Source organism: Pseudophryne corroboree, chromosome 5 (assembly GCF_028390025.1).
Source record: "Pseudophryne corroboree isolate aPseCor3 chromosome 5, aPseCor3.hap2, whole genome shotgun sequence".
Lineage (NCBI taxonomy): Eukaryota > Metazoa > Chordata > Amphibia > Anura > Myobatrachidae > Pseudophryne > Pseudophryne corroboree.
Genome location: NC_086448.1, coordinates 87983738 through 88006618, shown reverse-complemented (window position 1 = coordinate 88006618; position 22881 = coordinate 87983738). Strand labels below are relative to the sequence as shown.

The window sequence follows — 22881 nt, the reverse complement described above, 5'->3', positions numbered from 1 at the left end:
AACAAATGAACTCACAGACAGACTGGGGAATATGACATTACATACACAGAAGGTGATAGGGTAACAAAATAAACACAAAGTGAACAGAGAAGCCCAAAGGCTAAGAAACTGGGTGTCTCCCTAGTATTAGGAATGCTCAGATGGAAAGAAGCGAGATGTAGTGATTTAATACGTAGAGAACCCGAAATGCTGTTGCTAAGGGCAACAGCAAAACCCTAAAGGGTTACCAACGGGTGTGGCAGTAAACTCCTTGGTCAGAGATGGAATAATAGACACAAGGAGAGTCTCCACAATCCTAGTCCTCACTTGCAGTGCACTGGTTCAGCTTACTGCCACTAAACTGACACCTGAACACCTTGCACAGTGAGAAAGGATTTTGGCAGGCAAGTCTGAGAATACAGCCGCAAACTTGCTAGGTTCACAGAGTAGCAAAAGAACCCCAGCAGGTTAAACGACTGACTCCAGTCTTACTGCTAGGTCTGGATTGGCAGAGTGTAATACCAAATCCCAAGGCCTATTTGCAGTAAGCAACAAACAAATACAAAGTTTACACAGTACTAGCTAGCTTTCAGGAACTGACTAACCAACAAAGATTCAGCAGCATCTGCCTAACCTGAGAAGAGGGTGTATATAGCAGGTGCTGTCCACGCCCCACTCAGACCTCACAGACTGTGAGCACAAAAACCAGCACCGGATCCCCTGCCGTGCACAGAGCCTGTAACCACTGCACAGCAAAAGACCCGAACCGGAGTATCAGCTACGCTCAGGTTACTCCGCTAGCACTTGTCTCCCGGTTGCCATGACGACGTGGCAGCACAGAGCAGGAGACCCTAACAGTACCCCCCCTCTGACGGGGGGTCAAAGAACCCCTACCACCGGGTTTATCGGGGAACTGCGAGAAGAAAGAGCGTAACAGTCTGGGGGCATGAAGATCACAACTGCGCACCCACGACCGCTCCTCCGGGCCATACCCCTTCCAGTGCACCAAAAATGACAGCCGAACCATCTTGGAGTCAAGAATCCTTTCAACAACAAACTCCCTCTGGCCACGTATCAGAAGAGGGGAAGGTCTTCCACTGGAAGAAGGATTACTAATCGCCCGTTATAAAAGGGAACAATGAAATGTTTTATTGATACCCAAAGAACGGGGTAGATCTAACTGAAATGCCACCGGATTGATAACCCTAGTGATCTTATAAGGACCGATGAACCGGGGACCTAACTTGTGAGATGGCTGTCTCAACTTCAAATTCTTGGTAGACAACCAGACGAAGTCTCCTAATTTGAAGCTGCAGGGTCTTTTCCGCTTATCAAAAACCCTTTTGGTCACTAATGACACAGACACAAGGGCTTTCTTCACTTTCCTCCAAATACCTCTAAGGACCGAAACCACAGAGGAACCACCAGGCGTGGAGTCCAGGGGGTCAAAAGAATTGGCCTTAGGATGATGCCCATACACACAAAGGAAGGGAGAAATCCCTGTAGCAGAGTGAGCCGCGTTGTTATAGGCAAACTCCGCCATGGACAGATGAGCCACCCAGTCAGTCTGACACTTGGAGACATAACACCTGAGGAACTGCTCCAAGGACTGGTTCACCCTTTCAGTCTGCCCATTAGACTGCGGATGGTAGCCTGACGACAAGCTGACAGAAATCTGGAGATCGGAACAAAATGCCCTCCAGAATTTGGCCACAAACTGGGATCCGCGGTCAGAGACCACATCAAGTGACAACCCGTGGAGGCGCACAACATGCAGCATAAATAATTCAGACAGGCGTCTTGCCGATGGCAGCCCAACCAATGGAACGAAGTGCGCCATCTTCGAAAACCTGTCAACGACAACCCAGATGGCTGTCATCCCCGAGGATTTGGGCAAGTCCACCACAAAATCCATTGAAATGTGGGTCCATGGCTTAGATGGAATAGAGAGTGGATGTAATGGGCCAACAGGAACCCCTCTAGGAGTCTTATTTCGGGCACAGATGTCACATGCCCAAACCCACTGATCCACATCCCTAGCCACCGAGGGTAACCACACCGCCCTAGATAGCAACTCCCGAGTTCTGGCAATACCCGGGTGACCTGCCGACTTCTTGGCATGGAATTCCAGGAACACTCGCTGTCTTAACCTAGGAGGCACAAACAAAAGACCTACCGGAAGGTCTGGAGGAGCCTGCTCCTGTGCTCTAAGGACTAATGACAAGAGGTCCTGGGTAATGCCCACTTTAATACATGATGGGGACACAATGGGCAATGGCTCCTCGGTGGTCTCCTGGATTGGAGCAAAACTCCGCGAGAGCGCATCAGCCTTGATGTTTTTTGACCCAGGGCGATATGTTATCAAAAAATTAAAGCGAGCAAAAAACAAAGCCCATCGTGCCTGCCTGGCATTGAGGCGCTTCGCTGACTCTAAATATGCCAAATTCTTATGGTCGGTGAGAATTGAGACCACAAACTTAGCCCCCTCAAGCCAGTGTCTCCACTCCTCGAGTGCATCCTTAATAGCCAACAATTCCCGGTTACCCACGTCATAATTCATCTCGGCAGGCGAAAATTTACAGGGATGAAGGCGATTATCAGACACCCCCATCTGAGAGAGCACTGCCCCAATACCCATCTCAGAGGCATCCACCTCCACCACAAAAGGACGCTCTGGATCTGGGTGTCGCAGCACCTTGGCCGAGACAAATGCCCTTTTGAGACGGGCAAAAGCCGCTTTGGCCTCACAAGACCAGTGAGCAACATCCGCCCCTTTCTTAGTGAGTGCCACCAAGGGCGCCACTATAGACGAAAATCCAGCGATAAATCGTCTATAAAAATTTGCAAAGCCCAGAAAATGCTGAAGCGCCTTCAAACTAGTGGGCTGCACCCAATCCAGGACTGCCTGTACCTTGGAACCCTCCATTTGGAAACCTTCTGGGGAGATAATATATCCTAGAAATGCGATTTGCTGAACTTCAAATTCGCACTTCTCCAGCTTCGCCCCAAGCCGGTGGTCTCTGAGTTTCTGGAGGACTAAGCGTACATGCTTCCGATGTTCCTCCAGGGAATGGGAGAAGATTAGGATGTCATCTAAGTATACAACTAAGAATCTATCCAAATATTCCCTGAGCACATCGTTCATGAAGTCCTGGAAGACTGCCGGGGCATTACAGAGCCCAAAAGGCATCACCAAATATTCATAATGCCCTGAGTGGGTATTAAAGGCAGTTTTCCATTCATCCCCCTCTCTTATTCGGATTAGATTGTACGCACCGCGTAGGTCAATCTTAGAAAAATGGTGGCAGTACGAAGCTGGTCAAACAAGACCGAAATGAGAGGCAGTGGGTATGAGTTTTTAATCGTGATACGGTTCAATTCCCTGAAGTCGATGCAGGGTCGCAACGAACCGTCCTTTTTACCCACGAAGAAGAACCCCGACCCAACTGGAGACTGTGAAGGTCTGATAAATCCCTTAGCCAAGTTCTCCTGAATGTACTCTGCCATAGCCTGAGTCTCAGGACGTGACAGGGAGTAAAACCTGCTCTTGGGAAGCTTAGCATTCGGCAACAAATCAATGGCACAGTCATAGGGGCGATGGGGAGGTAGTACCTCTGCAACTCTTTTGGAGAACACGTCCGCAAAATCTGCATAACATCCTGGCAATCCTGGCAAACTTAGCTGCGAAAGCCTGACTGGAAGGCTCAAGCAACTCCTGAAACAATCAGTACCCCAACTAAGACTCTCCCCAGAGACCCAGTCAAATTGAGGATTGTGGGCCCTTAACCAGGGTAACCCCAACACCAATGGGGCAAAAGTACAGACAGTCACATAAAAGGACAATTTTTCAGAGTGTGTCGCTCCAATAAACAAAGAAATCTGGCTAGTGCAAGAGGTAATTTTACCCTGGGATAATGGTTCCCCGTTTAACCCACAAATCTCAATTTCCGATGCCAAGGGTACTAAGGGAACAGAGTGTTTCAGGGCGAATTGGCGGTCCATAAAAACCCCGTTGGCCCCACTGTCCACAAAGGCCTCAGTCTTGACAGTTTGACCGAGGATCTTCAAGGTCACCGGAATGATAAAAGTCTTCTTGGGAAATTCCGACTTCTGACCTGACAGGATATTTCCCATCACCCTCAGGCCCTGAAGTTTTCTGGCTTTTCTGGGCATGATACTACCACATGACCTTTATTCCCACAGTACAAACATAACCCCTGCTGTCTCCTCCGCGTCTTCTCACGCGAGGAGAGGCGGGTAGCCCCAATCTGCATAGGCTCCTCGGAAAATTCCTCAGAGTCTGAGGTTCCCTTGGGAAAGAAGGAAACCTCGGTCTCCCTTTCAAGCCTGCGCTCTCTCAGCCGTCTATCCACCCGAATGGATAACTGCATGAGCTGATCCAAGCTATCAGGCAAGGGATATTGTACCAGTTGGTCTTTTAACTGGTTAGAAAGACCTCTTCGGTACTGGTGTCTCAGGGCTGGGTCATTCCACTGGGTATCATGGGCCAACCTCCGAAACTCCGTACAATAAACCTCAACTGGCCTTCGACTTGCTTAAGGATCGAAATCTGAGCCTCGGCTGAGGCCGTCTTGTCAGGGTCATCATACAACATGCCCAGTGCCGTAAAAAAAAGCATCAACACTTTTAAGCGACGGACAGTCAGGCTGCAACCCATATGCCCAGACCTGTGGGTCTCCTTGTAGCAAGGAAATCACTATGCCCACCCGCTGAATCTCCGACCCAGAAGACTGAGGCCTAAGCTGGAAATATAGCTTGCAGCTCTCCTTGAAACAAAAGAACTGCGAGCGATCTCCAGAAAAACGATCCGGGAGATTTACTTTCGGCTCCTTAACCCCTGAAGGTACTGCTGCTGCGGGAGCTCCGCCAGCGGCCTGCGAGGTGTGCATTTTAATGGACAAATCATTAAATTGTCGAGTCAGGACCTGCACCTGATCGACCACCTGTTGCAAAGTATTTTGAGGGGTATGCTCCATATTCCCACAAAATTTCAACAGGAGTATTCGGCTGCTGAATATGTTATGCACACCAGTGCCAGCAGGAATGTACTGGTGTCTGAACGGTGAGGGATGCAAAACAAATGAACTCACAGACAGACTGGGGAATATGACATTACATACACAGAAGGTGATAGGGTAACAAAATAAACACAAAGTGAACAGAGAAGCCCAAAGGCTAAGAAACTGGGTGTCTCCCTAGTATTAGGAATGCTCTGATGGAAAGAAGCGAGATGTAGTGATTTAATACGTAGAGAACCCGAAATGCTGTTGCTAAGGGCAACAGCAAAACCCTAAAGGGTTACCAACGGGTGTGGCAGTAAACTCCTTGGTCAGAGATGGAATAATAGACACAAGAGAGTCTCCACAATCCTAGTCCTCACTTGCAGTGCACTGGTTCAGCTTACTGCCACTAAACTGACACCTGAACACCTTGCACAGTGAGAAAGGATTTTGGCAGGCAAGTCTGAGAATACAGCCGCAAACTTGCTAGGTTCACAGAGTAGCAAAAGAACCCCAGCAGGTTAAACGACTGACTCCAGTCTTACTGCTAGGTCTGGATTGGCAGAGTGTAATACCAAATCCCAAGGCCTATTTGCAGTAAGCAACAAACAAATACAAAGTTTACACAGTACTAGCTAGCTTTCAGGAACTGACTAACCAACAAAGATTCAGCAGCATCTGCCTAACCTGAGAAGAGGGTTTATATAGCAGGTGCTGTCCACGCCCCACTCAGACCTCACAGACTGTGAGCACAAAAACCAGCACCGGATCCCCTGCCGTGCACAGAGCCTGTAACCACTGCACAGCAAAAGACCCGAACCGGAGTATCAGCTACGCTCAGGTTACTCCGCTAGCACTTGTCTCCCGGTTGCCATGACGACGTGGCAGCACAGAGCAGGAGACCCTAACATGGAGTACCTGTTCTTACACTAGGAGCGTGAGAGGTTCCTAGTGTGGAATGGAGAAACACCTTGTGGAGTACCATGCCGGGGTGTGGCAATGCCTCTGGTCGAGAGTGGAGAAAAACTGGGCTTAGTATCCACTATCTTCTTAGGGGTTGAAATAGGACCCTGTTCGTGGAGCGGGAACGGCCTGGTCTAGTATCTACTCTCGTACTGGGGGTTGACCACAGAGTGGGTATGAAGCTTGGTCTGGCTGAGAGGTCGGGAGCAGCTAGAAGCTCGAGGTGTTTTGTGCCCCTGGAACTGGAAGGGACAGGGGTGCTGGAAATGCACTGGGGATTCGGACAACCAAAGCACGAAGGCAATTTAGCACTTAACACTTCAACCCTTCCTGTCTGCACCCATTTTCCTTTGCCCTGGCCTTTTGGCTAGGGCAAGGATAATTTTTTATACACCCCCCCCCCCCCCGGCCTTCTGGCTGGGGCTTATTTAATTGTTTATTTATTCACGCACGTGTTTTGCACTTTTGCACAACACCAGCCAGGGACGTGCAGTCAGGGGAGGCAGGGGAGGCAGTACAATACAAAGTAGATACTTATGACACATATTCTGAGCCATAAGTATCTGCTTTAGGCTGTGTATTATTTTAATAGTTTTTGCCCTATGAAAAACCGTTTTAAATTAGTTTCGGAGGCACCGTTCTCGGTGCCTCCCGCTGTCAGTATGAAAGTGCCGGAAGCGCGCGCGAGGGGGGGAGGGGCAAGTACTTGACAGTGATAGCCCGTTAACAAAAGCAGCAGAAGTGGCACCTAACAGAGGTACCGCTTTGACAGGGACGTGCTCTCAGTCCTTCCTCTGTCACTGGGGAAGATGTTATTGGGCAGTGGGCAGGCAGGGCCGGTCCAATCATTACTCCAGGACCTGGTCCAGGCTGCCGCTCCATACGGCGCGGGAACAACATTTAGGAGGGCACTGCTGACCAACTTACCCTGCCGCAGTAAGTATAGGTGTGCGCACGGGGGTGCCCTGGTGCGCACAGGCACCCCCCTCTCACAGTGCTGCCTGCTACGGTGCTGACAATAATTAATGTGTCCCCCACCCCCCGCACGGCGCACGGACTCCTCGAGTCCTTCCTCAGCCTCCACGCTCCCCCCTGGTGTGAGGCAGCTAGAGCAGAGGAGAGCTGCTGGTGAGAGTCATGAGCAGGAGGAGCCGGCGGAGCGGAACACACGGCGGGAGCTCTACTTGTCATACTCGATCCGCTTATCAGTCCTGGAGGCTCCTGTGTATGCGGCTCCTGTGTATGGCCGCTGCCAGTCCAGGGAGGGAGCGACGGCGACCAGGACTCGGGAGCTGCAGGAAGCAGGTGACATTAACTTTTACCTGCCGGCTTCTTCCTAGCACTGCTCCCATCCTGCCCCCCCCCCGCTCAGCACCACTGCCCCCATCCTGACCCCCCCGCTCTGCACCACTGCTCCCATCCTGCCCCCCCCCCTCAGCACCACTGCTTCCATCCTGCCCCCCCCAGCTCTATCACTGCTCCCATCCTGCCCTGCACCAATGCTCCCATGCTGCCCCCCCCAGCTCTGCACCAATGCTCCCATCCTGCCCCCCCGCCCTGCCCCAATGCTTCCATCCTGCCCCCCCCTGCTTCTCACCACTACTCCCATCCTGCACACCCTGCTCCATGCCACTACTCCCATCCTACCCTCCCTGTCCTGCTCCACTGCTCCCATTCTGCCGCCCTGCCCCTGTCCCGCACCACTGCTCCACACCACTACTCCTATCGTGCCCCGCACCACTACTCCTCCTATCGTGCCCCACACCACTGTTCCTCCTATCGTGCCCCGCACCACTTCTCCTCCTATCATGACCCGCACCACTCCTCCTCCTATCGTTCCCCGCACCACTACTCCTCCTATCGTGCCCCGCACCACTACTCCTTCTATCGTGCCCCGCACCACTACTCCTCCTATCGTGCCCCGCACCACTCTTTCTCCTATCGTGCCCCGCACCACTACTCCTCCTATCATGCCCCGCTCCACTCCTCCTCCTACCGTGCCCCGCACCACTCCTCCTCCTATCGTGCCCCGCACCACTCCTCCTCCTATCGTGCCCCGCAACACTCCTCCTCCTATCGTGCCCCGCACCACTACTCCTCCTATCATGCTCCGCACCACTACTCCTCCTATCGTGCTCCGCACCACTACTCCTCCTATCGTGCTTCGCACCACTACTCCTCCTATCGTGCCCCGCACCACTACTCCTCCTATCGTGCCCCGCGCCACTACTCCTCCTATCGTGCCCCGCGCCACTACTCCTCCTATCGTGCCCCGCGCCACTACTCCTCCTATCAAGGCCCGCACCACTCCTCCTCCTATCGTGCCCCGCACCACTCCTCCTCCTATCGTGCCCCGCACCACTCCTCCTCCTATCTTGCTCCGCACCACTCCTCCTCCTATCTTGCTCCGCACCACTCCTCCTCCTATCGTGCCCCGCACCACTACTCCTTCTATCGTGCCCCGCACCACTACTCCTCCTATCGTGCCCCGCACCACTACTCCTCCTATCGTGCCCCGCACCACTACTCCTCCTATCGTGCCCCGCACCACTACTCCTCCTATCGTGCCCCGCACCACTACTCCTCCTATTGTGCCCCGCACCACTCCTCCTCCTATCGTGCCCCGCACCACTCCTCCTCCTATCATGCCCCGTACCACTACTCCTTCTATCGTGCCCCGCACCACTCCTCCTATCGTGCTATGCACCACTACGCCTCCTATCGTTCCCCGCACCACTACTCCTCCTATCGTTCCCCGCACCACTACTCCTCCTATCCTGCCCCCTTGCCCCACACTACTCCTCCTCCTCCTATCTTACCCCCTGAGCCACATTACTATTCCTCCTATCCTGCCCCCTTCTCTGCACTACTCCTCCTCCTATCCTGCCCCATTGCTCCACACTACTCCTCCTACTCAGCACTACTCCTCCTCCTCATAAACTGCCCCTTTGCCCCACACTAATGTTCCTCCTATCTTACCCCCCTGCTCTGCACTACTCCTCCTATCCTGTCCTCGTGCTCCGCACTACTACTCCCATCCTGCCCCCTGATCCACACTACTACTCCACCTCAATGTACTGTGCGATGTGACCCGATGACGTCACACCACGTGAACGGTCGCCCACCTGCCCGTGTTCTTCTCCTGTGCCCACAAACTCCACTGATGAGGAGGAGGAGGTGGAGGAGCTGCATACAGCGTTCCTGTCAGTGGGAGTGAGCCATAAACTGCTGCAGCCTGCAGGGAATGGGGGGGGGGGGGGGAGTGAGGGCCAGGGGGGGGGGATATAATATAACTAGTAATAAATTGTTAATAATACAGTGAAGGGAGTGGAGAATGAAGGGAGGTGGAGGCTGAAAGACACAGAGTGAATGGGGTGGGGCAGGCTGAGAGACAGTGAAGGGCTGGCGACTGAGAGGCACAGACAGAAGGGGGAAGGATGAGAGACAAAGTGAGGGGTATTGCGAGAGATTCAGATGGGATATGATGGAATAGTTGAGAGACGACGCAAGGAGGAGATGATGTGGCTGAGAGACGATGCAGGGCGGAGATGATGGTGTGGCTGAGAGACGCAAGGGGCAGGAGGTGAACCTCTGTTGTATGATGATCACATTGGTTATATTCCTACATAGGCATCTTCAGAATCATGTGATCTCCTACATGAATAGTGATTACCGACTGAAGACGCTGTCTGCCCAGGAAGGATACATTTCTTCAGAGGTTCCCCGTTATGAGAAACCACCAAATAGGTAAGGTGCATATTGAATAGAAAAGAATGCCAATAGGCGGTGCTAGACATGCCCAGCAGGTGGTACTAGACGCGCCTATACGACGGTGCACCCCCTAATAAAATGTGCTGCGCACACCTATGGCAGTAAGCAATTCTGCCCCCCACCTGCCTCAGAAATGGTCTCTGACAGACTCAGAGACCCCTGTGTTCCCCCGTCCACCTTTCCCCGTGTGTCTCCCGCTGTACCTGCAGCCGGCTGGGTCAGGTCACATGGTGTCTGCCGGCACTGTCAGCAGTGGGTTAGAGAGTTGTTTGCTACTTGTCTATGAGTCCCCTGTGTCCCTGCACCCTACCTGGATCCTCCCTGTACACTGCATCACCAGCGGGTGACCAAGTGAGCACTGGTCAGGGTCCCAGGTGAGCAGGGAGTGCCATGGAGGGGAGGATAATGGATCCATGAGAGGATTCTCTGGTAGTGGGGATCACTACAGGCGCTGGGAGCCCCAGGGGGTGAGAGGGCTCCCTTGCAGGGAGGGATCGCAGCAACTGCAAACCTCTCCTGCTTGGCCTGGCCGTCAGCGTGAGAAAGGCTCTCTGTGAGGGGGCATGTCTACAACCACAGTTGTGGTATGGGTCATCAGTGGGACTCAGTGAACATTATTACTGCAGTGCCTCACCAGCCACAGACCTCACCGCACGCCACTGACGCCAGCACTTATTTATGTTTTGTAGTGTGTCACGTCACGGTTTTTTGTTCTGGGTTTAGGTGAGACCCTTATGGGCCACCCTCTCCTCTAGTTGCCGAGGCCCTCTCCTTTTGGGGAGGGCCAGAGGCTGTTTCCGATCCCCAGGGGGAAGTTTTGGCCAACCTTGGGGATACACGAGGGTCCCTCTGCGCTTCGGCAAGGGGGGACCCACAGTCCCTTTTTCCCCTCAGTAGGCCTTTTGGCTCTGAGGGGTAGGGGAGTAACGGGGCCCTTCTCCATTTGGAGAGGGTCCAAGAACTTACGCCCCCAGCACGTTTGGTCACAGGTACTGGGTGATGAAGCCACGCACCTCAGGCTTAAAAACAAAAACAAAAAAAAAACTGTAGTTATATAATAGTATTTAATTCTAATTACAAATAGTATAAGTATGCATTGATTATTATTATTATTATTATTATTATTATTAATAATATACTGATTCAGTATTATGTTAGTATATTACTAATAATCAATGCATATTTCTGCTGCGGGGTACACTGGGCTCCACAAGGATTAACATCGGGTGTAGAGTAGGATCTTGATCCGAGGCACCAACAGGCTCAAAGCTTTGACTGTTATCAAGATGCACAGCGCCGCCTCCTCTATAACCCCGCCTCCGTGCACAGGAGCTCAGTTTGTAAGTTGGTGCCATGCAGTAAGCAGGCAATCAACAGGGGGGCTGCCTTTGCAGCCCATATTATAGCTCAATTTGAAGAAAGAAGAAAAGAAAACTTTCAAGACTTCAAGTGCTGCAGCGTTTAATGTCAGATAGACATACTTTGCTGCAGCTCCATCACCCCCAGCGGCGCTGTATACTCCCGCGCCCTGGTTGCCGGGTCACTACAGCGAAGGCTCCGGTGTACTTCTGGTTAGTCACACACACCCGCCACTGCCCTCCAGGATCGCGTGGCCGCAGGTACATGGAGAGGTAAGGGGTCTCTTTGGCCGCTGTTTACCGCAATCCGGCGCGGCCGTGGGAGGCGGGCCGCGCGCACGCTGGCGTGGACACTGTTACTGGGCAGCCGCTCCACTAGCCACCAGGGACACTGGGCACAGGTGGGGTTTTTCCTCTATTAGAGCCCATTTTTGAGAGCCCGCAGCGCCCGCTGGGGATGCCAGCAGGGGGAGAAGGCCTAACCTGTAGCCCCTCCCCCAGCCCCAGGGCGCCATTTCTGTGAATGTTCCCGCCCTGGAGCTGCATATCTCTCCCTCACTCCCTGTCAGCAGCCATCACTATGGAGCTGAGCTGTTCCTGGGACTGCTGGGACATTTCCTCCTCTGTAAAGCCGCCTGATCGCCAGCGCTGTGCATTTTACAGGACACTTGAGTATTCTACCTGTCACTGGGACAGTGTTACTTAAGAAAGAGTGCATACATTCAGGGTTGTGTGGGTACAAGCACCCTGTGATATACATCCAGTGTTCACTGTGCTTTGTTATATCTATTGTTAACACATATAGCCAGGGGCGGATTGGGAACAAAAAGTGACCCTGGAAAAATTTGTACTAGTGGCCCCACATGGGCAGCACCAGAGGTGTAAGGTCTAGCCATGGGCCATGGCAGCAGCACCCTCCCCCCAAGACTTTCCAGATAGTGGGCATGTCCAGCATCAAGGGGGAAGTTAAAAAGAAATAAAATTAAATATTATGAGCACATTGTATGATACACCTTCAGAATTTAGGAAACTATATCATTCTTTAGAAAGAGATATTTTGTTTCTTATTACACCAACCGTATCCCAATCACTATTCACTCAATCTTATATGTCAGCCAAGCAGGCAGACAGAGCATACACTAGATCATCTGCAATCACAGGCTAAGTGGCAAAGTAATTTTCATGTATGCAAATTATTTTGCATCTTAGTCATTATGTCTATAAAAAGGACCTCATGTCCTCAAACAAAACAGGCCCAACGGGTGCGTCGGCCCACCGGGAATACTCCCGGTAAACCCTATGGCCAATCCGCCTCTGCATATAGCTATACTGAGTATTACTTTGTATTGCTAGTCCAGTGCAGTTTTATGGTGCATAATTTCTGCATGGTACGCTTGTTACTATATATGTGTGTGTGCATGTAGCTGCTGCGTGGCTGCCATATCAGGTATTTCACTCAGCGTGCTACTCCTATATTCTGTAACCTGAGGGGCTAAGTGTATCAGGTTTTCTGTATAATATAGGATTTTTTTCACAAGATATACTTGCTGTGTATTTTTCCTTGTGATTTATAGTCACCATATATCTCTTGGATTCCCGGTTTGTGCTGACACAGTCACACTTCACTGGGAGTCCTTGCTAGGTATATCGCTGCTAAGAATTGTACCAGGTTGCCCAATATTGTGCTCCTTGTTATGTCAGCTACACAAGGCAACGGAGCTGGGGCTTCTCCCACATTACGTGGTGGTGAAGCCACAGACATTTTGGAGAAAAATTTGTCAGCAGAGAGTTCAGGTTCAGGGGGTTCCTTACCCCCCAGTAGGTCTGTAGCACCGGGGGCAACAAATGACCCACCTTGGGCTACCTTTTCCACGCTGTTAAACTAAGTAACTAAATTGGCGCCCCCTGTGGGACCACCTGTGCCAATGCAGCAGTTTATGGTCCCTGCTATTAATCCGCCATGGGCAGATCAAATCTCCACTCAGTTACAGCAATTGAACCGGTCACTGACTAAATCTAAGTGTCACTCTCGCCCGCCTAAGACTAAGACGTCTTCTAAACGGGCCATTACCTCCTCACAATCCACACGTCCTCTGAGGAGGATGGTGCATATACTGATCCCACAGACACTGACTCAGATGCTTCTTATGGGGAATGGAAGTCATTGGTGTATGTCCCTGATTTGACTGAGGCAATTAGGCTCCTTCTTCAGGTCTCTGATGATCCTGAGGCTGTCTCTAAAAAGCCGGACAGATTTAAACGTAAGAAGGTGGTTAAACAACATTCTCAACACCTGGCTGACATATGTCAGGAGTCCTGGGAAAATCCGGGGACAAAATTCACACCGAACAAGAGACTGTTGGCTTGCTATCCTCTCTCCGCGGAGCTATGTAAAAATTGGGAAACTCCTCTGCCTGTAGATTCTCATGTGGCGCGCATGGTAGTTTCCTCTGCTCTGCCAGTAACTACCGTCACCTCTCTGAAGGAACCGACGGATAGATGTGTGGAGGGATGTTTGAAAGCAATTTACACCCTAACGGGAATGGTGCATAGGCCAACCATTGCAGCAACTTGGGTTGCTGAAGCTGTTGAGGCGTGGGCTCAGGAACTAGAGGCGGTGTTACCTTCAAGTGCATTTGAGCATGCTCGACAATGTCTCTCGTATATTACCACGGCTTATCTGTACCTTAAGGAGGCGGCCGCCGATGTCGGGGTGCTGGCGGCCAAGGCTGCTACTACGTACGTCTTGGCCAGGCGTATCCTTTGGTCAGTGGATATGAATTCAAATAAAACCCTGGAGGTGCTTCCTTTCAAAGGAGACATTCTCTTTGGAGAAGACCTCAATAAGATTGTGGCTGATCTGGCTACTGCTAAAAAAGCTTGCCTACCTAGTACGGCTCCTTCAGCACAGAAGGCTAAAAGTACTTTCCCTCGGCTCTGTCGTCCTCCATGTAAAGCAAAAGGTCAGGTCAGGCCAAAGCAAGCTCGTGCTCGTGCAAAGCCCAGACTGAAGCAAGCCTGGGCTGCCCGTCTGCCTGCTTCCAAAACTGACAAGCCTGCCGCATGATGGGGCGGACCTCCCTCTGGGGCATCCCAGGGTGGGGGGTCGACTTCTAGGTTTTTCCCAGGAATGGTTGAAGACAACTTCAGATACCTGGGTAAGGGAAGTCGTCACTCGAGGTTACGCCATATACTTCAAGAATCGTCCCCCTCATCGATTTTGCCTGACAGATGTTCCTCTGGACCCGACAAAGGCAAACACTCGGTGCATTCGGTGGTACATTCCCTCCTGTCCACAGGAGTGGTCGTACAGGGGTACTATTCACCGCTGTTTCTAGTCCCGAAACCGATCGGGTCCTCGCGGCCCATTCTCAATCTGAAGTCCTTGAACAAGTATGTGCGGGTCTCCAAGTTTCGTATAGAAACTCTGCGCTCTATTGTTCTGGCCTTGGAGCCTGGGGACTGTATGGTCTCCCTGGACATACAGGATGCCTACCTGCATATTCCTAATGCAGTGTCTAATCAGCAGTACCTCAGGTTTGCGGTGGGCAATCTTCATTACCAATTTCGGGCATTACCCTTTGGTATGACAACGGCTCCCCGAGTTTTCACCAAAATAATGGTGGTCATGACAGCTACACTCTGCCGTCAAGGGGTCAGGATCCTACCGTACTTGGACGATTTGTTGATCCTGGCAAATTCCCCAGAACTTCTCCTGTGTCATCTCGATCTGACTGTCCAGTGCATGAAAGCCCACGGGTGGCTGATCAACTGGAAGAAATCCTCCCTGGTTCCTACTGGGACCATGGTTCACCTGGGAGCGTTATTGGACACTCACAACCAACGGTTGTTCTTGTCTCAGGAGAAAGTCCTGAAACTACAGGACCGGATTCAATGCTTCCTGTCTCGTCTGCAAGTGTCGTTACATTCGGCAATGCAAGTGCTAGGTCTCATGATGTCGGCTTTTGACATGGTGGAGTATGCTCAATTCCATTCTCGCCCTCTGCAGAAGTTGATTCTGACCAGGTGGGATGGCCTGCCTCACCGGATCAGATCTCAGATGATCCCCTTGTCTCCGGAGGTCCGCCTGTCACTGAGCTGATGGCTTCAGGACCAACGATTGAGCAAGGGCCGTCCCTTCTGGATATCCAAGTGGTTCCTACTGACAACAGATGCCAGTCTGAGAGGTTGGGGCACGGTGTTGGAACAACACTCTCTGCAGGGTCGGTGGACCAAGGAGGAGTCTCTACTCCCGATAAATAGTCTGGAATTGCGGGCAGTGTTTAATGCGTTGACAATGGCCCAGCATCTAATACAGAACAGACCTGTTCAAGTACAGTCGGACAAAGCCACCATGGTGGCATACATCAATCATCAAGGCGGCACTTGAAGCCGCATGGCAATGAGGGAAGTATCGAGGATTCTTCAGTGGGCAGAACGCCATCTGCTAGCCATATCAGCAGTGTTCATTCCGGGCATTCTGAACTGGGAGGCGGACTATCTCAGTCGTCAGGACATGCACGCCGGAGAATGGAGCCTACATCCAGAGGTGTTTCAACTTCTCATGGACAAGTGGGACCTCCCAGATGTGGACCTGATGGCATCTCGACACAATCACTAGGTTCTGGTCTTCGGAGCAAGGACAAGGGATCCTCAAGCAGCGTTCGTGGATGCTCTGTCAATCCCATGGAACTTTCGGCTGCCGTATGTGTTCCCTCCGGTGTCACTCCTGTCGAGAGTAATAAGGAAGTAAAAACAAGAAGGAGGAAACCTACTTCTGGTCGCTCCAGCGTGGCCCAGGCGGCACTGGTTCTCCGATCTACAGGGCCTCTCGTTGGATCGTCCCCTTCTACTTCCACAACGACCAGACCTCCTCATTCAGGGCCCTTGTGTTTACCAGGACTTGGCCCGTCTGGCTTTGATGGTGTGGCTCTTGAAGCTTCCGTCCTGAGGGCCAAGGGTTTTTCTGAGGCGGTCGTTCAAACTATGTTGAAGGCCCGTAAGCCGGCTTCTGCTCGGATCTACCATAGGGTCTGGAATGCTTACTTTACTTGGTGTGCGTCTCACAATCATGACATTTTCAAGTTTAGTACGGCTAAACTATTGGCCTTTCTGGACTTAGGCCTGCGTCTGGCCTCCCTCAAGGTTCACGTCTCTGCCTTGTCGGTTTGGTTTCAGAGAATGATTGCTGCCCTACCTGATGTCCATACATTCACTCAGGGCGTGTTGCGAATTCAGCCTCCTTATGTGCCACCTGTGGCCCCTTGGGATCTGTCGTTGGTTTTGGAGGCCTTACAAGAGTCTCCGTTTGAACCTCTTGCATCTGCTGACCTTAAGTGGCTTTCCCTTTAGGTGCTATTTTTGCTGGTTATTGCTTCAGCCAGAAGGGTCTGGACTTGGGTGCCTCATCCTGTAAGTCTCCCCATTTGATTTTTCACCGTGACCGGGCGGTTCTTAGAATGCAGCCAGGTTATTTACCCAAGGTGGTGTCTTCCTTCCACCTTAATCAGGAGATTGTGGTTCCGGCCTTTAATTCTCCTGAGTTGTCTACCAAAGAGCGGTCTTTGGATGTAGTACGGGCTCTCCGTATCTATGTGAAGAGAACATCCTCCATTAGGAAATCCGATTGTTTGGTTTTCACAAACATGGCTGGCCTGCTTCCAAGCAGACATTGGCCAGATGAATTAGAATGGTAATTGCACATGCTTATGTACAGGCTGGTCGTCCGGTTCCTGCTACCATCAAAGCCCATTCTACTCGGTAGGTTGGACCTTCTTGGGTGGCCCACCGTGGTGCGACCCTTGAACAATTCTGCAGGGCGGCTACGTGGTCCTCAGGGAAGACGTTCATTAGGTTATATGCCTTCGATACTTCCGCCTCCCAGGATGCTTCCTTTGGACGCCGGGTTCTTGTGCCCACTACAGTGCGTCCCCTCCCATAAGGAACTGCTTTAGGACATCCCCAATGTCTATCCTTGTGGAGCCCAGTGTACCCTGCAGCAGAAAACGAGATTTATGGTAAGAACTTACCGTTGTGAAATCTCTTTCTGCGAGGTACACTGGGCTCCACAAGGCGCCCACCCTGACGCACTTAGCTTCTTTGGATTGGTGTGGCATAGCCGCTGACACCCTCTCCTGTGGTGAGTGTGTAGTGTAATTGGCTATGAGTGATTGTCGTTTCTAGTACCTGCTACTGCATTGGCCTGGTTAACGAAACTGAGCTCCTGTGCACGGAGGCGGGGTTATAGAGGAGGTGGCGCTGTGCATCTTGGGAACAGTCAAAGCTTTGAGCCTGTTGGTGTCTCGGATCAAGATCCTACTCTACACCCCGATGTTAATCCTTGTGGAGCCCAGTGTACCTCGCAGAAAGAGATTTAACAATGGTAAGTTCTTACGATAAATCTCGTTTTTTACTATTTGTAATTAGAAAGACATACCATTTGCAGTACATAACTACATTTGCCGGTTACTGCATATCTGGCACCGTGCATCGGTGAGCTGATACAGCACTTGTTATCCCTAGATGTACAGCATATTGCGGCCGATTCACTCTCAGGTCACGTGTTGGGATCGGAACTTAAATGCTGCATATGTTCAATGGATTAATCTCATCCCGCACAGTCAGTCCCCAGGTCCAGGCAGTTTGCACTCCTAGAAGAGAGGTGTGTCGAAACACTGCTTCGCGTCACTCTACTAAGCTGATACATGTTGTTCAATTCAGTTTAATATCTCACTTTGCCCATCGCTAGTCCAAAGATGGCTTGGCACATACCCAGTAGTAGCCTCGTGGCCATATTGGTTCAGGGAATGAAGCTTCCCTGGAGGAGCAGCAACATGGAATCTGCACAGTTGCGCAATCTACTTTCAACATATAGGAGCTCTTAGAAGAATAAAATGGAATCTCTCCCATCATTCTCACACTATGATCTGCTTTCCTGTGTCACCCAATTTAAAATTGTGACTAAATAAAAGAATACATTAATTATTCATAATTTTTTCTTTATTTTCTATTAACGCTTTGTGCATTTTATTTTTAGTGTAGCTTTTCATGAGAGGTGGGCAGTGGCGCACACAAGGGAGTACTCAGACCCCCCCCCCCCCCCCTTGGGTCAAATGAAACAATTGCACAGGGAGGGCTATAAAATGCTGCTTTATCTGATACTAATGAGGAGCTGCACATTGCATTACATGAACAGAGTAATTGTATTTTCTTTTAACCCTATTTAAAATAGTTTACAATATTTAATTAAAGATGTGATGATTACTGTATTATATACTGTAAGTGCAATAGCTGCCTATGATTTAGCAGAGTGTATTGTATGCCTCAGCAACAGGGAGGTGAGGTTTTCCCGGGCACACAGCTATGCTGCTCAGTGGGTGGGTAGTACTGCCAGCAGGTGACAGCGCCCTCGTGTGTCTGTAAGGAGCACAACCACTCCCGCTGATGAGGGAGATGAAGCGTCCTGGCCGCTAGGTGGCGCTGCGCGGGATCCGCCGCCTGCTTGTCCCCCGCTGTGGCTTAGCCTCCTCTGTGTCTCTCTCGTGATGGCGGAGGACAGCGAGTCGGCGGCCAGCCAGCAGAGCCTGGAGCTGGATGACCAGGACACCTGCGGCATAGACGGCGACAACGAGGACGAGGCTGAGCATGCTAAGGGGTGAGGCCGGGATGGGAGCGGAGGCTGGGAGAGGATGGTGCATGCATTGTGTCATGGTGCAGTGTCTGTGCTACATGCTGGCCACACACGTCACCCAGCCATAGGCGGCATAGGAGGGAGCTGCATGTATCACTCACCCTGGCGTGCACCAGAGCTGGCATTCACCCCAGCGCCCCACAGAGCTGGCATTCACCTTGGCATGTGCTGATGCCCACACCTATGTCCCACAGAGCTGGCAGTCACCCCTGTCATTCCCCAGTGCTGACACTCACCCCTGTCATTCCCCAGTGCCGACACTCACCCCTGTCATTCCCCAGTGCCGACCCTCACGCCTGTCATTCCCCAGTGCCGACCCTCACGCCTGTCATTCCCCAGTGCCGACCCTCACGCCTGTCATTCCCCAGTGCCGACCCTCACGCCTGTCATTCCCCAGTGCCGACCCTCACGCCTGTCATTCTCCAGTGCCGACACTCACCCCTGTCATTCTCCAGTGCCGACACTCACCCCTGTCATTCTCCAGTGCCGACACTCACCCCTGTCATTCTCCAGTGCCGACACTCACCCCTGTCATACTCCAGTGCCGACACTCACCCCTGTCATACTCCAGTGCCGACACTCACTCCTGTCATTCCCCCGTGCCGACACGCCTGTCATTCCCCAGTGCCGCCACTCGTTTTTGTACCATGTCATTGCCAGGCGCTGGCACTCACCCATGTCCTTCCCTGGCACTGGCACCCCCAGAGCTGTCTCTGAGGCCCGGTGCCTGCCCAGAGCTGTCCCTGAGGCCCGGTGCCTGTCCAGAGCTGTCCCTGAGGCCCGGTGCCTGCCCAGAGCTGGCCCTGAGGCCTGGTGCCTGCCCAGAGCTGGCCCTGACCCCTGTGTATGGTAAGCCTCGATGCCCTGATGAGGGTTGGAAATCACCCTGATGCCACCATTTCTGACGCAGGAAATAACATCTCTTGATACCAGTCTTCTTCACCAAAGGTGGTCCTATCCCTGATGCCCCCCCCCCCCAGCATATGTCGCTCGCCCTGACTCCAGCCTGGATGTACCCTCCCTGTCCACTTAACCTGATCTTTGCTCTCAGTTATTTCTGGCACGTTATTCCAGTCTCCTGTGGTGTAACACGGTCTCAGGTGACACATATAGAGTGAGGGGGTGACAGTTCCGTTGCTGCTGTCGCCATTGTAGGTCCTATTCTCAAAACCAACCCCAATAATATATAAATTCATACAGTATGTATAAAAATGTAAATGGTAGATGGCATGTGTCCTAATTTATCTGTAAACATACAGTAAGTATTATTGGCTGCGACACCTGCTGTGTGGAATGTGACCTGTTAGCTCATAACTGTTTCTGCCTAGTTTATTTTGTAGTATTATACCCATGTCCATACTCGCCTTGATGAAAGGATGTTTAGGCCTCCGTACAGTGTGTGACGCCCCCATGCCGCCGTTCCTGTGCCGAGGTGTCATGTACTTGTTGTACTCACACTGTGACTGAAAGCATCGATATAAAACACTGTGTTATTTTCCAAATGATGTTTTCTGCAGAATAGACACTGCAGTGCTGAGACTGGAGTAGGCCAAATGTTTATATTCCAAAATGTAGCAACGCCCGGCCTCTCTGTATGTGCCCGTCTACTAACATTCCGTCTTCTTGCATTACATAACCTATGCCTGGATTGTCCCAAATTGGGAAACTTGTCTTCCTCCACAGACTGCGAAACGGATTAGGGAGTGTATCCATCTTCCTATAACTGTATTGTATGTGTCCTGCAACTTATACTGGATACACTGTTGTGGTGTTGTGTTCCTTTTCTGCATCTCACATCTAACTTTTCGTCCATATCTGGTCTCTGAGTCGACCACTATTGGTCGACATGGTCTCTAGGTCAACACGGTCTCTAGGTCGACACGACAGAAGGTCGACTTGAGTTTTTCACTTTTTTTTCTCCATATTTTGAACTTTTTCATGCTTTACGATCCACGTGGACTACAATTGGGAACAGTAACCTGTGCCGAGCGCAGCGTGGCACCTTGCCCAAAGCATGGCGAGTGGACACGGTGCACTAATTGGGGTTCCCGGTCGCTCTTCGGAGAAAATGACACTCAAAATAAAATAAAAAACCCTCATGTCGACCTTCTGTCTTGTTGACCTTGTACACGTCGACCTAGAGACCATGTCGATCTACTTACTGTCGACCAGTAGTGATCGACCTAGACAATGTCGATCTAAGTGTGGTCCACCCTGTGTTCCACAGCCCTTTTCGTCATTGGGCAGTGTATTTTTGTTGATGTAGAACACATGCTAATTTACTCTCTGGATTCGATTGTATCCGAAGTGGAGAACACTGTGTAGCCGTGCAGTTTTTCAGTGCAGTGGGAATACCACAAATCTGCCTGATGATATGTACAGTAGAAGTGGCTGAAAAATATCTAATAGAGCACAGGTTCTCAAACTCGGTCCTCAGGACCCCACACAGTGCATGTTTTGCAGGTCTCCTCACAGAATCACAAGTTAAATAATTAGCTCCACCTGTGGACCTTTTAAAATGTGTCAGTGAGTAATTAATACACCTGTGCACCTGCTGGGTTACCTGCAAAACATGCACTGTGTGGGGTCCTGAGGACCGAGTTTGAGAACCACTGTAATAGAGTAACGCAATGCATGTTGTAAAAGTCGCAGGAAGCCGCATACAGGAGAATACATTAAAGAAAGGATTATATATGTCAGATCTAAAGTTTAGATCGGAATAGACTGGAGGTATTTAATACTAAAGGAAGACGTTATATGTAAGTATGTCTTGTCCATTGAACCTCTTCTGCTTCCTGCAGCCTGCCTCCTGCTCCCCTTCTCCCACTGTACTGCGTTTAAGGGGGGTACACTGCAGTTATCATATGCGTCATTGTCGGTTGTGGTCACAGTGCTTGGCTGTGGTGTGTGGGCTGAAGCATGCATCCAGCATCTCTTTATATGTGACAGGCGGCCTTGCACACTGCTTCCTCAGCAACAGCCAGCCCTATGCCTGGGCTAAATGACAGCATTAGCCCTGGAGCCTGGCTAATGATTCTTTGTGTTCCACTGAGGTGGATGGAGACCGGCTCCTCTTCTCTCCCTATAAATGCGTTGTAGCTTAGGGAAGTACGGCCCTTACTCAGTGATTGTGTGTAAGTATGCATAGCTGACATTCATATACATGCAGCAAGTGGAACACGTTATTTCCGCCTTTCTGGTAATTTGTAGATAGAATACAAATTCATATGGGGAAGGGAGGGATGCTGGAGCGGGTATACCTATTTACCCCTGGGCTCTGAGTATATAGCATGGGGATGGTAGTACGAATGCAGAAGTCAAAGATACTGGAACATATTCTATAAAGAGAAATGGATTCCTGTCTTTTCTAGCGCTGGACATGGGGTGACTCACCTGTGGTGTTCAGCTGCAGATTTGTCCCACATTCCAGGCGGAAGCCTGCTGAGATGTCAGCCTCGTACGCCCGTCCTAGGTAATTGCGGAGGTTATTGACTATCCGCAAGGACATCTCCGTTGCCTGAATGTGTTATTTCTCTTACGTCCTAGAGGATTGCGGGGTCCACATTAGTACCATGGTGTATAGACTGTCCACCAGGAGCCACTGTCACTTTAAGAGTTTGAGAGTGTGGGCTGGCTCCTCCCTCTATGCCCCTCCTACCAGACTCAGTGTAGAAATTGTGCCCGGAGGAGCCGGTCACAGCTAGGGGAGCTCACCTGAGTTTTCCTGGAAAAAAGTTTTTTTAGAGTTTATTATTTTACAGGGAGGCTGCTGGCAACAGCCTCCCTGCAGCGAGGGACTGAGGGGAGGAGTAGTGCCCGCCCTGCGCGGTCTGAGCCACTGTCTCCGCTGACTGGACACTGAGCTCCAGAGCGGTCTGATCGTTCTCCGCCACAGGGGACCACTCGCCCCAGCAGCATGCGGCCACCCCCTTGCAGAGCTGAAGAATCGGTGGCGAGTGAGACACCGACCCCCCCAAGCAAGCAAGTTAGTGTGAAGATGGCGGCATCAGGGTAGGAGCGCAGTATTAACTGCGCTCCGGGGATGGCTCAGCGGTACATGGTGTGGCGCTATGAGGGGCGCCCTGAGCCAGCGCGACAC

The 22881-nt window shown here is 51.3% G+C and overlaps 1 protein-coding gene across 6 annotated transcripts in view; it reads left to right on the top strand.

The window, feature by feature from the left end:
• NMT2 (N-myristoyltransferase 2) overlaps nucleotides 1-22881 on the top strand; it is a 250814-nt gene that overhangs the window by 46299 nt on the left and 181634 nt on the right. For 2 of the 6 annotated variants that reach the window (XM_063921457.1, XM_063921456.1), the window contains exon 2: nucleotides 9594-9710. The exons of 3 other annotated variants lie outside the window; for them this stretch is intronic. In XM_063921457.1, coding sequence (XP_063777527.1) covers nucleotides 9594-9710 — 117 coding nt within the window. Of the gene's footprint in view, nucleotides 1-9593; nucleotides 9711-18545; nucleotides 18747-22881 lie in introns of those variants that run through there. One more of the 6 variants, XM_063921461.1, reaches the window with a different exon arrangement.